General features: G+C 42.4%; 2 protein-coding genes across 4 annotated transcripts in view; one reads left to right on the top strand and one right to left on the bottom strand.

Annotated features, from left to right (window-relative positions):
• The window catches only part of LOC140729541 (uncharacterized), a 170,656-nt gene that overhangs the window by 153,983 nt on the left and 2,092 nt on the right, over nucleotides 1–14,581 (top strand). The window lies entirely within an intron of this gene.
• The window catches only part of prr33 (proline rich 33), a 33,121-nt gene continuing 28,249 nt past the window's right edge, over nucleotides 9,710–14,581 (bottom strand). For both annotated transcript variants that reach the window (XM_073049383.1, XM_073049384.1), the window contains one exon: nucleotides 9,710–12,226. In XM_073049383.1, coding sequence (XP_072905484.1) covers nucleotides 9,878–12,226 — 2,349 coding nt within the window. In that variant the 3' untranslated portion in view covers nucleotides 9,710–9,877. The remainder of the gene's footprint in view (nucleotides 12,227–14,581) is intronic.

Here is a 14,581-nt window from a genome sequence, read left to right as displayed (position 1 = left end):
TTTTGAATGGAAAGGAAGACAAATCCTGCCATTTACTCTAGTGGTTAGTCAGACAGCCTGACAGATTTTACACTATGTTGGTTATTATGGATTTGGAGTTGTGAGCAGCTTGGTCCAGCCCTGGTGTTCTCTGTCCATGACTCATTTGAACTAGTTTTAATACAGCTGCCAGATTACTCGCATATTTTGAATTTGATCCTAATATAGATCACGACAGAATGTCCAAACCTGAATCAGAGTCAGGTTTAATATCACGGGCATATGTCATCAAATTTGTTATTTTGTGGTAGCAGTACATTGCAATGCACAATAACAAAAAACTATAAATTACAAGCAGTATATAGAAAAACTAAATTCAATAAATAGCGGAAAAAAAAAGGGAAAAAAATAGTAAGGTAGTGTTCATGGATTCATTATCCATTCAGAAATCTGATGATGGAGGGGAAGAAGCTGCTACACTGGGAAGACTAAACAGGGTATGGATTTGCTCAAATTGAATTTAGATAAATAGTCTCAATATCTTAGTACATTTGTTTAGTGTTTCAGCTTCATGCCAGTTCCTAGATTGAGCAATTTAAATCCTTTTAAAATGCTGCAAATCTGTGCAATAAAACAGAAAATACTGGTGAAACCCCATTGACTTGAAATGCCAAGTTTGATTCCTTCTACATAGATGAGGCTGGACTTACTGAATATTTCCATTTTTGATTTTAAAGTTTTTAGAGCGTCATTTGGGCATTCAGCTTTTAGTGCCATACAGACATGTTCAATATTTTGATGCAAACACATTTAATTTACTGCAACCTAATGTTCTCAGTGAAGTCTGGATTGCTGGTTCTGGTCCCGACCCTGAAATTCATAATGGAAACACTGAGTCAGTCATTTCTTCAGTCCAAGGCTTAATGATGGCTTCAAGGATTTGGAGAGGGGAGAGGAGAAGTATTGATCTTTTGTTATAAGTTACTCTGATATTATTATTTATAATACATTTTGTTGTCCAGCAGCATTGTTGCACAGGCATCTGTTATTTGATATGAAAGGTTATCTAGCTTTGAAGTTTTTGATTCACTTTGTTATTAATCAGCCAGAGTGCCAGTTACTCTGGGGTGTATAGTTACCTCCAGGGAAACGGTACGAATTGAGAGTCATTGTGGAACAGATCCATCTGTCTTTAGTTTGTCAAATTTATCCAAATGAAATGTGCACTGTGGCTTTAGAGTGATTCATACAGGAATGTTTGTTTAGATTAGCCAATTCAGCAGTCTGACATATACCAATGGTATAAGGAACGATGACAGGTCTGACACTCGTGTGTTACATGTTACTCAGCCCTATGTATAGATTTGTGCTGTCTGGCGCATATTTCCTCCTCATCTACTTATAGGATTCTGCTCATCAAAGCAATATTTTAAAAATACCGGTGCCTGTTGTTGTTTCTCTTCTAGCTTTTAGGTTTCTTTGATTAAAATCTAAAACCGCTGAATGATTTTAGATTTGCTTTTTGTTGCATTTCTTACATATTAAGTCAGAAGAATGCAAAATCAAAGCTGATTTATTTGTTATACAGGCAGTCCCCTGGTTACGTAGAGTTCTGTTCCTGAGTCCGTCTTTAAGTCAGATTTGTACGTAAGTCGGAACAAATACATCCAGTATTATTTAGCATCAGTTAGTCAAACGTTTGTCTTAGTATATAGTATATATTTTACCTTTCTATGCATATAAAACACTTAAGAAACGTATGTATTCCAATAATTAAACCATTTGATTGCTTAGTAATAACTGTAGCTTTCATCGGGGTAGGGCCTTTCACAAGCTCCATTATTCTCAGTTTATCCTTTAAAATTGTTCCGATCGTTGACGGACTGTAGCCTAATGCTTTTCCAATGACCGATGGAGTTTCACCTCTTTCCAAACGCTTTATTATTTCCACTTTATTTTCAGTCGCGATCACTTCCCATCAACGGAACAGAAACACTGCGGGCGGTGGGTCCAGAGCTGCGCCGGCTCCTGAGGTCCGCTGGGTCCTAAGGACCACCGCTCTGAGACAGGCTAAATGGGACAAGTGGGGGCTGTGCTGGGTTTGGGTATTTGATCCTCCACAATATTCTGCATGGGAATTTAAACTGGAGGTGGCAGTGTTTTTTTTTAAGAGATCGAGCTGCGAGCTCAACATCAACCCAGCACGGATGGTACGGGAGTCACTGGATCGGCATCAACCCAACACGGGAGCGGACTGTCACTAGATCGAACTCGGGAACCTCCATTTTCCAGCCCGGTGCTGATCTCACCGCACCACCAGCTGACCAGAACGGGTGGGGGGGGGGGGGTCAGGGTGAATCTTACTAAGAAAAATTTAAGCCAAATACAAAGTTACACACTTAACACAGTGTCAACAGCAACAACTTAAAATGGCAGACGGCGTTCTCCTTGCTCGGTTTGTAAGTACGAGTTGCCCGTAAGTCGGACATTCGTAACTCAGGGACTATCTGTATTTTTGTGTTGATCATAATTCAACTTTTGGATACTCTTCAATATGATAGTCAAGAACCAGGCAAACCCTGTTTCGAATGAAGGCCCTCATTATGTCCTTATCAAGGTCTCAGCCGAAACATCGCCTGTTCATTACCCTTTATGGGTGCTGTCTGACTGAGTTCCTCCAGCATTTTGAGTGCGTTGCAAAAGATTTTCCAGAATCTGCAGAATCACATGTGTCCCCAAAAAGCTGTTTCCAGCTTTTATTTTGTCTTCAGCTGAATACCCTTGCATATTTGAGTGATCCCCGAGATATTCTTTTTCACATTTCTCTCCTTTCAGCCTGTTTGGTCTCACGGATGTTACAGTAGCGTAGTGGTCGGCCTGACGCTATTACAGCTTGTGGTGTTGGAATTTGGAGTTCAATTCTGGCAATGTCTGGAATGCAAATGAGTATAAGGGTGTGGATCACATATGATGTGGAAAACCTGGACGCCAGAATGATTAGAGCAATTGGAATTGGGGGGGGGGGGGTAGATTCCTACTTGATTCACCTTACAGATTACCCGAGAGAATTCTGTTTTCTCACAGAGGAGCTTCATGTGGATGTAGAAATCTATTTGGAATTCTGAGGACCATTTCTTAGTGTTCATAGAGGTTTCTTCGACTCTCAAAGAACTCGCTGCATATCTGTGTCCATTACCTGAATTTATTCTAGTCTACGCAAGATCTTCTGGGGGTCATCCTGTGTTGGCAGTTTGGAGAGGAGCTTGTTCAGTAGATCTGTGATAAGTTTTTGTTCAAGGTGTAGCCCTCTGAGGCCTCTGATGATTCCCTTCTCCGTGCCTCTGTGGTGCTAGGGTAATACTGCAAAGCTTCTGAGCCATTTTGCAATCTGTTGTGTCACTGCTCGGTTTTGTTGTTTTTTAATTGTTTAATTTTTATTTAAGGTTCGTAAGGATGGATTTGGAGACAGAGAGGGGAGTTAGAGGTGAGGTTAGGGTTTAGGAATAGGGATGTGGGGGGAGTTAGAGAGCAGGTCAGAATCAATGCCTCTGCTCTGTGTTCAAAGACTAGCAACGTAGACATGGGATGTTGGTGGTTGGATGTCGGACCAGCGGTAAGTGGGTGAGGGTCTTTCCCCCAGGTCAGCAAGTTGTTGCTGTGTTTTAGAGTCAGAGTTGATGAAATGATGAGACCAGGTTTCAAGACCTAATGTTCGATGTCCTGCTATCGGTGAGACAAGAGTTCGAGACCTCTTGTTCAGTGATCCAGTTGTCCTGGGATCAATACAGAGGATCAAGGCCTGAGGATGAATCAGAAGTCTGGAAGTTAAGGCCTAGTGGCTGGAGTCGAGTCTACAAATCTCTGCGAGACTGCCGGAGAGGTTGAAGACTGTGTCTGCAGGCATGAGTCTATCTGCTGGGGGCCTCTCCTGGGTTAAAAGATAGTGTATATGTGTGAATAGGAGGGAGGAATGAGGCTCGTTTATGCTATTGTTTATTACTTGTGGGGTTCTGTGTTGATGCTGTGCCGAGCATTGTGGACAGGCTACGTCGACAACAAAATATATGGCGAACACACAACGTACACTGCAGATGCTGTGGTTAAAGCAACACGTACAACATGCTGGATGAACTCAGCAGGTCGGGCAGCATCTGTGGAAATGAGCAGTCAACGTTTCGGGCCGAGACCCTTCATCAGAAATATATGGCGACACTTGTGGGCTGCCCCCAGCAATACTTGGATGTGTTGATTGTTAACACAAACGATGCATCTCCCTGTATGTTTCAATGTACACGTAACAGATACACTTGAATCGTGATCTTTGGCATGTTAATTAGAAGCATTAGCTTTTAAGGAATATTGGGGTAAATACTGATAGAAAACAAGGTTGGAGAAATGTGTCAATGGATAATTGTTCGTGAGTTTTATTTAACTGTCCTTGGGCATCAGGAAGTACTTGGGTAGAGGATCCCTTCAGGAGATGAAATTGATAAAACGGACTAAATAGATCATATTCTTATAGAGGACTGAACATGAGGTATTTTCTCGCTTTGTTCCATTCTTTGTTTTATTGTTGCTGGAATGTGTCTACCTCATCAGCATTGTGACATTGGAATTGTGTTGGTAAGATTTCCCACTATTCAGCGTTCCCAAATCTGTGATTTTTCTGAAAATGTTTCTCATCGATGGAAATGAGTTAGAGTTTATTTTAAAGAGCCTTGGCCTTACCTGTTTCATGCTCTCACTGGGAATTCCCGGGCTAGGGTTATATTTCAAATAGGATACTGGCCTCTTATCAGGAAGCTATCCCAGACACACGAAGGAATAGCAGTACATTTCAAGTTTCCTCTCCAGAACTTCTGAGATAGTGACCTTCAGAATAATTGACGAGGAGCTTCTGATCATTCCAAATGATCAAACTCTGTCCTTAACACAGGTGCTTTGTAGAATGATATGGAAAAGATACAATCAGCTGCATTAAAGTATGTACAAAACTCATTGCTCAGCATGGTAAGCTGAATAACAATCAGAAAGAAACTCAGTCTGGTGGAAAACTGAAGTTAAAGATAGACAAAGGTGATCTTCTAAAAGTGTATTAAATCATAAGCGAGATAGATAAGGTAAGGCTCTCGGTCTTTTACTCAAGGTTGGAAAATCATGAACTAGAGGGCATATATTTAAAGTAAGAGGGAAGAGGAGGGAAGGACCTTGAGGCAACTTTTTTTTGCACGAAGAGTGGTATGTGTGTAGAATGAGCCGCTAGAGTAAGTGAAAAATATGAGAAAGTCTGCAGATGCTGGAAATCCAAATTAACACACACAAAACACTGGAGGAACTCAGCAGGTCAGGCAGCATCTATGGAAATGAATAAACAGTTGACGCTTTGGGCTGAGATCTTTCTTCAGGACTGGAAAGAAAGTGGAAAGATGCCAGAATAAAAAAGTAGGGGGAGAGGAAGGAGTCTAGCTGGAAGGTGCTAGGTGAAACCAAGTGGGTGGGAAAGGTTAAGGGGTGGAGAGGAAGGAAAAGGCAGGTGGGAAGAGGTAAAAGGTCAAAGTGAGGAACAGAGGAAGAGGGGAAATGTTTTTACTGGTATGAGAAACCATGCAATCTGGTTGGAGCTACCAAGATGGAATATAAAGTGTTGCTCCTCCATCATGAGGGTGACCTTATCTTGGGATAAGAGGAGACCATGGATGTAGTAAATGGTTGAGGTGGGTACAATAATAATCTTTTAAGACAGCAGGACATGTAGGATTGGAAAGGTTTAGAAATTATAGCCAAATGCCAACAAATGGGACTAAGTTGAATGACATATCTTGGCTGGCAGGGACCCATTAGGCCAAAGGGCCTGTTTCTGTGCTGTATGACTCTATGAATCACTCTGCAGGTCAGTCAACACCTGCATAAATTGAAACCAAATTAACCCTTCAGTTCTGACAAAGGGTTTTTGAACTGGAATGCTGTCTCTTTTTCTCTTTCTGCAGATGCTGTCTGACTTACTAAGTGCTTCATATATTTTCTGCTTTTATTTCTGGTTAATTTGAAGACAGTGAGAATGAAGGTTAAGTGTTGTGTTCCCATTGTGGCTAACTACAGAAGATCTACTAATTTTTGGATGGAATATAGCACAAAAATCACTTTTGGGAGCAAATCGTGGCAGTGAAATTACTATCAGGAGACCTACTTGGAACCAACAGAATGTCACGCGGGCTGTCCTACCTTCCAAAATCAACATCTCCTTTTCCCCGTTATGCCGCTGGCATTCAGGGCAGCAATGAAGGTCCTCCATCTCCGGTGGTATTCACGGCTTCTTCCATCACATCAGCTTCCTCTCAATTTACTGTCAGTCATGTTCTCAATTTACTCCAGGTGGAGACTCTTGAATACCGTCACATTCAGATGTAGGATTCTTCATTCGAACAGTTTTGTTTGACCAGTCAAGGTAATCAGCCCTGAGCTGAGCCGCCGAACCTGGAGGATTGGCGGACTGCACTTAGTCTGACCTCTACCCTTTGACCTTGGGTTTGGCAAGGGTGACCCTACCAACAGCCAAAGCATAAAGCCCTGACTCCAATCAACATAGCTCTCTGGGTCATTGAGGTATGCAAGCCTCCAAACCACAAAAGGTTATGGTCCTCTTGGAGGTAAATCTCTTTGAATATATAAAAGAGAGGAGGAAAATCTGCCCCACAGAAATACTAAAAACATGTTAACCCATGTTTTTACTACTTTGCATTTGAAAACACAAATTTACTGTCTTTAGAATAGATTCATGATGAAATTTAGGGCAGCATTAGACATTCATTATTATTGTGTTCTTTCTGCTTTTATTTATTATTCTGCTTCAGATCCAGAATAACAATCATTTAATTTTCCTTTACACTTTTCTACTGACAAATTACAAAAATCAATCTCGAATCTTGAATTAGAGAGCAGGAAGTGCTGGTTTCCAACATCTTCCTCTTTCAGTTTGAAAGCTGTTTCTGTGATAAACTTCCATTGAACCAGAGAATGTGAATTGAACGCGCGAGTTATAAAAGTAAGCTCCATCATTTACATGATGTACTACTATATTATAGAAGTATCTATCGAATTAACACTCTGTTTCTATCTGGTCCGATTTTAGCCCAACAGCCAAAAATATATTTGATCAGTAGAAAACCAGCTGGTGGCTGAATTCCAGTGGGGTTTTATTTTTGTCTGCTCTAAGTTGGGCAGTCCAACCAATATTTTATCCTCAAATAGAAATCCCTGAGGCTTTCCTCTTAAAAAGAAATCCCACAAAGAGGCTTGATACAGAAGTGTGTAGCTTGATTACTTGATACACCCAAATACAATATATTTTTCATTAGTGTAGCCTAGTAGCAGTTGCAGTAGTTAGCAGCAAGAATAAAGACTTGCCATGTGCCTTTCTATTGGCCCCTTTCCCATCTTGTGATTTATGCCCCTATTGATTTTGTGTTGCATATTTTCTGGCAGGCTCTTATTAATCCCAAAATGTTTAGAGAGTAGAGAACACACTGGATTATGGAATTCAATGAGAACACATGACGTTAGCATCCAGGAAGGTAATGTGGTAAAGTTGTGTGTGGAGGAGGAGAAGAGTTTGATAAGGATAAACAAAGAGAGGCAGAGATTTATATCCATCCATGAATGTGTACTGGAAGAATGGTTCCTTGAAGTGTACAGAATGTAACGTCATTGAAGTGAGTAATCATCAATCCAGTAATGATAGTAAAAATGTGCATGCACAGAGGCTCTGATGAGAGATGGTTTTCAAGAGAGCACCAAGTGGAAACAAAGCTCAACACTGCACATCAAATCAACATCAAAGTGCATTCATTATCAAAGAATGTATGAATTATTACAGCCATGAGATCTGTTTTCTCACAGGTAGCCACAAAGCAAGAAACCTGAAAGAACCCAAATTCAAGAGGAAAAAAAAGACCAACACCCGATATGCAAGAGAAAGAAAAAAACTACAAATCATGCTAACAATCCAATGAACAAGAACAATCCACACCAAAATTGATTCTGGAGATCTGAAGCCCAGAGCAGGGCCAAAGCCATGCTTATCTGTTCATCAGGTTAATGAGCGTGGAGCACAGCAACGAGGGCAGTCTTCATAGTCTCAGTGCCATGGAGAGAGGACTGACCATCACAGGGAACAAGTTAAATAGGCTCTCACCCTGGATCCCAACCCTCTCTTTTCAGTGTATCTGGGCCAGTGTTTAAATTTACCAAGAACGGTCTGGTTCTGATGTAAATGCATGTCCTAAATACATTTTCACAAGGTGAACTGTTGTTAATTTCCATCTGTTTGTCTTCAGTTTCTTACCCCAATACTTTCCATCAAGATTCAGACTGTTTATTGTCATTCTTCAATTGGTTGTCTTGGAGGAAGGATTCTGTGAGTCCTTCTCACAGTGCAGTGTTTTTTTTTTACGAGGCCGAGTGGCGAGCTCGACACTCAACCCGGCACAGATGGAAAGTGTGTCCGGGAGCGGCCTGACTGGGTTCAAACTCAGGAACCTTCGCTCCGGAGTCCAGCGCTGATGTCACTGCACCACCAGTCGGTTCTTCAATATACAAGTGTAAAGGAGAATAAAGTGATAGTTCCTCCAGGTCCAATGCAGCATAACAACTCCCACCCCCCACTGTCCACTGCCAGTGCACAATAAGTTTTAACTTTAGTGTTAATCTGGAAAAGTTGGGTACCATGGAAGTAATGTTATTTTGGAGATGATAAAAAAAAGCTTGATAATTGGATTATCCTTCTGTAGGTACCTTCCCTTCGTTTTATTGCTAAGGACCTCAATGAAAAGCACGTCAGGGAAAAGTGTTTAAAAGGCTGCGGATTCAATGTTTCCCACTTTACAATGCATTTTATAGAAGTTAAATAGTGCTACATACAAAACAACCTACAACAAAAGGAAAATAAGTTATACATACCAAAGGTGTATACGCTCAAGGGATATGTGAAGCGTGCAGTTGGTTACATCTAATCCACTGAGCTGTCCCAGAAATATCCCATGGTCTAAGATTTAGTCATCTTTTTTGAATTCATACTCAAGGCATTGTTAATGATTATAATTTCTCATTCTTCAGATACCTGGTTAAGTTTTATGTGCTTAATGTAAATACATTTTGTCATGTGGTCTGGTGTCCTATTGGCAGTTTCTGAGTATTTGTAGATTAGTGATTCTTGTCTAGCTACAGATTAAAAATTTAAAAAATCATACTGAATTCATGTAATATTGAATTGGGAAAATTCCCAACACATTCATTTGAATTGAGATTTTACAAATCGCATAAAGTGAATTCAGAGCTGAAAAAATTTATTTCCTTTTTAAAACCTCTCCTAGCTGGACTTAACAGTGCTGTTATCTGTGCAACACACACGAAATGCTGGAGGATCTCAGCAGGCCAGGCAGCATCAATGGAGAAAAGTAAACAGTGGATGTTTTGGACCAAGGCCCTTCATCATTTCCTCATGTTTGTGGGGGTAGCATCTGTGCTGTTTCTGAGTAGGCCTCATTCTGCAGTGCCTATATTTGCCATAGACTTGTTTTCCCATTTATCTTCATCACACCAGGTCTCGCTTTTATTGCCCAGCTCTACATCAAGACTTCATGGTTTACCTCATAGGTGTCAGCCTTTTTAGAAAACACCTACACTAGCAGTTACTGAATAATGGAGCAAGTTAAATAAATTCACAGGAACAGAATCTGGATGAGATTATTTTTTATTACATTTAGTAACATAGTTGTATTTGTTTAAAAAAAATCTAATCCATACTGGCAGCACTGACGTTACTCTTAATTTGTTGGTGTTTCCAGAGTTAAGGGCAAACTCTGGGTGTCAGTAGGGCACTTTGTTTCATTAATTTGCATAACTAGGCAGCTGCTTTTATTTGCCAACCTTTTGCAGTTCGATTAAAATCCTTCAGCTCTTCACCATCAATAGCTTTGCGATGCAGCCCTGATTCAAACAAAGTGCTACTAATCCTCCTCAAAGGACCTTTAGCTGCTTCTTTTAACTTTCGAGCATCAAATCTAGGCCTAAAAAGTAGAAGTGGCAGACGTGAACTGAACCATGTTTTCTGTTGCGTTTCTGTGGATTTATCGGGGTCTTGCTGGTCTGGTTTCCCTGTCTCTGTCAAATGCTCTTTCAAGGCAAACATTTGAAACAGCATGGCATCCCACATCTTGTTAGCTCGTGAACCCTTTGCTTTCTGGGTCTCATTGTTCTTGTTCTCTACCTTGCTGTGATTCTCTTTATGAGCTTCTGACTCCGGCTGTTCTTTCTCTGGCTCTGGAAATGTTGGTGGTTCTTCTTCCACCACCATATGTTTCTTGAGACGAGACCATCCACTTAACTTACCTCGGGGAGGTTTAATTCTGTCGGGAGCTTTCAGTAGAGGAGCTGCTTTTGGAAATGATTTCACTTCTTCTTTGCTTACTGTTTCAACAACTGAGTTAGATGGCCTGAGTTCAATCATTACTTTGTTTTTCTCCATGGTAGTCATCTGTGTGTGATGTGTTTCCACATTTGCACGACCGGCACCATTTTGCACAGCTGAGACACCGGTGGCCTTTCTGGTGACGCCCTCGTGAGACACCTCATGTGTAAGGGGTTTTTCTCTTGGGATTTCCACATTTGATGTCTTCACCCTCGGAGGCTCGTAAGTGGGAGTCTTCACCCTCGGAGGCTCGAAGGTGGGAGTCTTCACCCTCGGAGGCTCGAAGGTGGGAGTCTTCACCCTCGGAGGCTCGTAAGTGGGAGTCTTCACCCTCGGAGGCTCGAAGGTGGGAGTCTTCACCCTCAGAGGTTCGAAGGTGGGAGTCTTCACCCTCGGAGGCTCGAAGGTGGGAGTCTTCACCCTCAGAGGTTCGAAGGTGGGAGTCTTCACCCTTGGAGGTTCGAAGGTGGGAGTCTTCACCCTCGGAGGCTCGAAGGTGGGAGTCTTCACCCTCAGAGGTTCGTAAGTGGCAGTCTTCACCCTCGGAGGCTCGAAGGTGGGAGTCTTCACCCTCGGAGGCTCATAAGTGGGAGTCTTCACCCTCGGAGGTTCATAGGTGGGTGTCTTTACTCTCACTGGCTCGAAGGTGGGAGTCCTCGCTCTTGGAGGCTCGTAGATGGGTGTTTTTGCTCTCAAAGGCTCATAGGTGGGAGTCTTTGCCCTCGGAGGCTCGTAGGTGGGAGTCTTTGCCCTCGGAGGCTCGTAGGTGGGAGTCTTTGCCCTCGGAGGCTCGTAGGTGGGAGTCTTTGCCCTCGGAGGTTCATAAGTAGGAGTCTTCACCCTCGGAGGTTCATAGGTGGGTGTCTTTACTCTCACTGGCTCGAAGGTGGGAGTCCTTGCTCTTGGAGGCTCGTAGATGGGTGTTTTTGCTCTCAAAGGCTCATAGGTGGGAGTCTTTGCCCTCGGAGGCTCGTAGGTGGGAGTCTTTGCCCTCGGAGGCTCGTAGGTGGGACTCTTAGACCTCAAGGGCTCATAGGTGAGTGCATTTGCTCTGTTGATGTCAAACTCATGTCTTGTAGATGATGTCACAGTGCTCTGAGGACCAATGGCCTTGTATTGCTTAGCAACATGAAGGTCAGGGACAGGGCTTTTGTGTTTAATATACTCAACTGTGGAAATGTTTGCAGTGGGAATCGCTGTGCCAGGCTGCGTATAAAAACTTGGGGAAAACCGAGGTGGCATAGCAAGCATTGGTAATTGTTGTTTGCTACCTGGTTGATCTGTGGAAAAGAAAAACGTCTTTACAGGAACCACAGGCTGCAGTTGTTGACCAGGGTCCTGCCTGTGAGGTTCAGCTGGTATCCGCACGTCACTTACTTGTGCCTTTTGAAGGATCTCTATCTTGCCCTTGTAAAATGTTTTCCGAATGGGGTACAGACTTATGCCATGCATTGGGGTTACTGCTGTCAGGTATTGTCTGAGAGGCGGCAGAGTAGATTTTAGGGATTGAGGCGATCGAGTGCGGTGTTCACACTTCTCTGGATCAAGGCTGGCCTCACTAACAGGAGACAGAGAAGCCCGGAAGGGTTTGGGCGGGTATGAGTGTGGCTTCTCCGATGCATCCTCAAGTTGTAATGATACTTCTGCAACTTGCTGCTTTCCAATCCGCTTCAAGATTTTTTGTAACCTGGCATTGTCTTTGTTGGGCTTTGGTGCCAGAGGTGGAGGTGGCATAGGGCGCGGAGATACGCAGTATTGCATAGCCATTAACATTTTAATTCCCTGAAATACAATGAGAGAGTACTTAATTCCACCCTGATTTCACATCACACACTGTCAATTCAGTTCAGTTTCTCAGCAGACGGATCTTGTGCTGGATCCTTCCCATTCAGCTCTGATCTACAGTACATGACAGGACAGGACAGAGACTCGAGGTTGAATGGCCAGTCCTGTTTGTGTGTTGGCTAATGCAGAGACATCTGCACTTGTCAATGGAAGGGTATAAAGTGTTGATCCTTCCAATTGCTAACATTCACATCAAAGAACAAAAGGAGCAGATCTAGGGGGTGGGATGACTTTTCAGCTTCTCAAGCCTGCTCTATAACCTCAGTGCCAATTTCCTCCCATAGCCCCTAATTCCTTTATTACTCAAACTATTGATCAGTGTTATGAGCATAATCATAGACGGTGCCTCCACAGCCTACTTAGAAAGAGAATTTCAAAGATTTACTCCTTGATGAAGAAACTTGTTTTCATCTCTGCCCTGCATGGAATATTTTAACAAAGTGTTCATAGTTTCAGACATCCCAGCTAGGGAAGACATCTATCCCATCGAGTTCCAGAAGAGTGAGAACCAAGGGAGAAGAAGCCCTCTAATTAGGACAAACCCTTCCCCAATCCCAGGAACTAGTCAGAAGAATATATTTCTTCCCTCTATTTTAAGTAAATCCTTCATTCTTTTTATAAAGAGACCAAGCACATACACAACATTCCACGATCAGTTCAAGCAAGGCCATTTTGGAATTTGGAAAGACATCTTCATTTTCACATAAAAATTCACATGCACGAAAGACAAGTATATTTTTGGCATTTCTAATTGCTTATTTTAGCTGCACATTAACTTTCCGAGATAACTGGACATTGACGTGGTTCAATTTTTCACGATTTAAAAGAAATACTATATTTCTCTTTATTTTCACCAAGTGTATGTTATCACCTTTGTCATATTTCATGTTATCATCAACCATTTAATTAGTCTGTGTGTATCCTCGAGGATACACTCTGTACCATCTTCACAACTCTCACTGCCGCCCAGCTTGGTATCATCAGCAAAAGCACAAATGCATCAAGTCATTCCTGAAAGGCAAAGGGCTTGAATTGATGCAGCTGCTTAACCAACACTGGGGAAACCCAACACAAATTGTTGTGACAAGCATGACTCTGAACTCTCTGTTCCTGCCACTTTAACTGTTCATTCCACTCCCAAGCTTCAGCTTGTGTTACAATCAAACTTGAGGATTGACACCTTGGCTTCCATTTTGTCAATTCAATCATGCTGGCTCCTGCTGTCTCTTTGAAGATGGAGATATGCTTGGAGACTCTTTCGATGATTTGCTATTTCATAGTCGCAGCTCAATGTGGAATTCTATAACTAGGTAACACACAGAAATTGCTGGAGGAACTTAGCAAGTCAAGCAGCATCTATAGTATGGTGTGTAATAAACAGTTAATGGTTTGGGCGAAGACCCTTTAGCAGGACTGGAAAAGAAGGGGACAAAGGCTATGGGAAAAATAGGGTGGCAGAGGGAAGGAGTACAAGGTGGCAGGTGATAGATGAGACCAGGTGGGGGAGGTGGATAAGGTAAGCAGCTGGGAGGGGACAGGTGGAAGAGGCAAAGGAATTAAGAAGAAAGAACCTAATAGGACAGGTCAGTAGACCATGGAAGAAAGGGAAGGAGGAGAGGAACCAGGGGGAGATAATGGGCAGGTGAGGAGAAGGGGTGAAGGAATAACCAGAATGAGGAATGGAAAAAGAAGGGTGGGGGTGAGGGTTGGAGGAGAAAGGCCAGAAGATAGAGAAGTAGATGTTTATGCCATTCACTTGGAGGTTACCCAGATGGAATATGGGGTCTTGCTCCTCCAACTTGAGTTTGGCCTCATTATGGTCGTAGAGGAGGCCATGGCCAGATGTGTCAGAATGGGAATGGGAATCTCATGTTTATAACTTCAGGTAACTTGTTTTCTCAACCTTTATCACAAGTGGTCATCCATTAGTGATACTGGCTCAGTTGATTCTCTCTCTATACGTACATCCAACATTTTGTAAATTTTATGTTTCTTTATTTGTGTTTTCATTCTCTAATTGCCCTTATTTCACGTTTTTATTAATTTTATCTCTCTCACAAATTGCTCCCATTAACCCACTGACCAGATGACCTCTACAGTTTATACCCATGGCAACCTTATTGTCACTCCATCAGAGCTGCCCCCTTTGTCCTTTCTGTCCCTCCACCCCACCTCCTCTACATTTGTTTTACCTCTTTCCCAGTCTAGATGAAGAATCATCGATCTGAACTGTTAACGCAATCTCTTTCCACAGATGCTGTTTGACCAGCTGAGTGTTCCCAGCATTTTCAG

The sequence above is a fragment of the Hemitrygon akajei genome, chromosome 6, assembly GCF_048418815.1.
Source record: "Hemitrygon akajei chromosome 6, sHemAka1.3, whole genome shotgun sequence".
Lineage (NCBI taxonomy): Eukaryota > Metazoa > Chordata > Chondrichthyes > Myliobatiformes > Dasyatidae > Hemitrygon > Hemitrygon akajei.
Note: the sequence above shows the minus strand (reverse complement) of the source record. Positions and strands in the feature narration are given on the sequence as shown.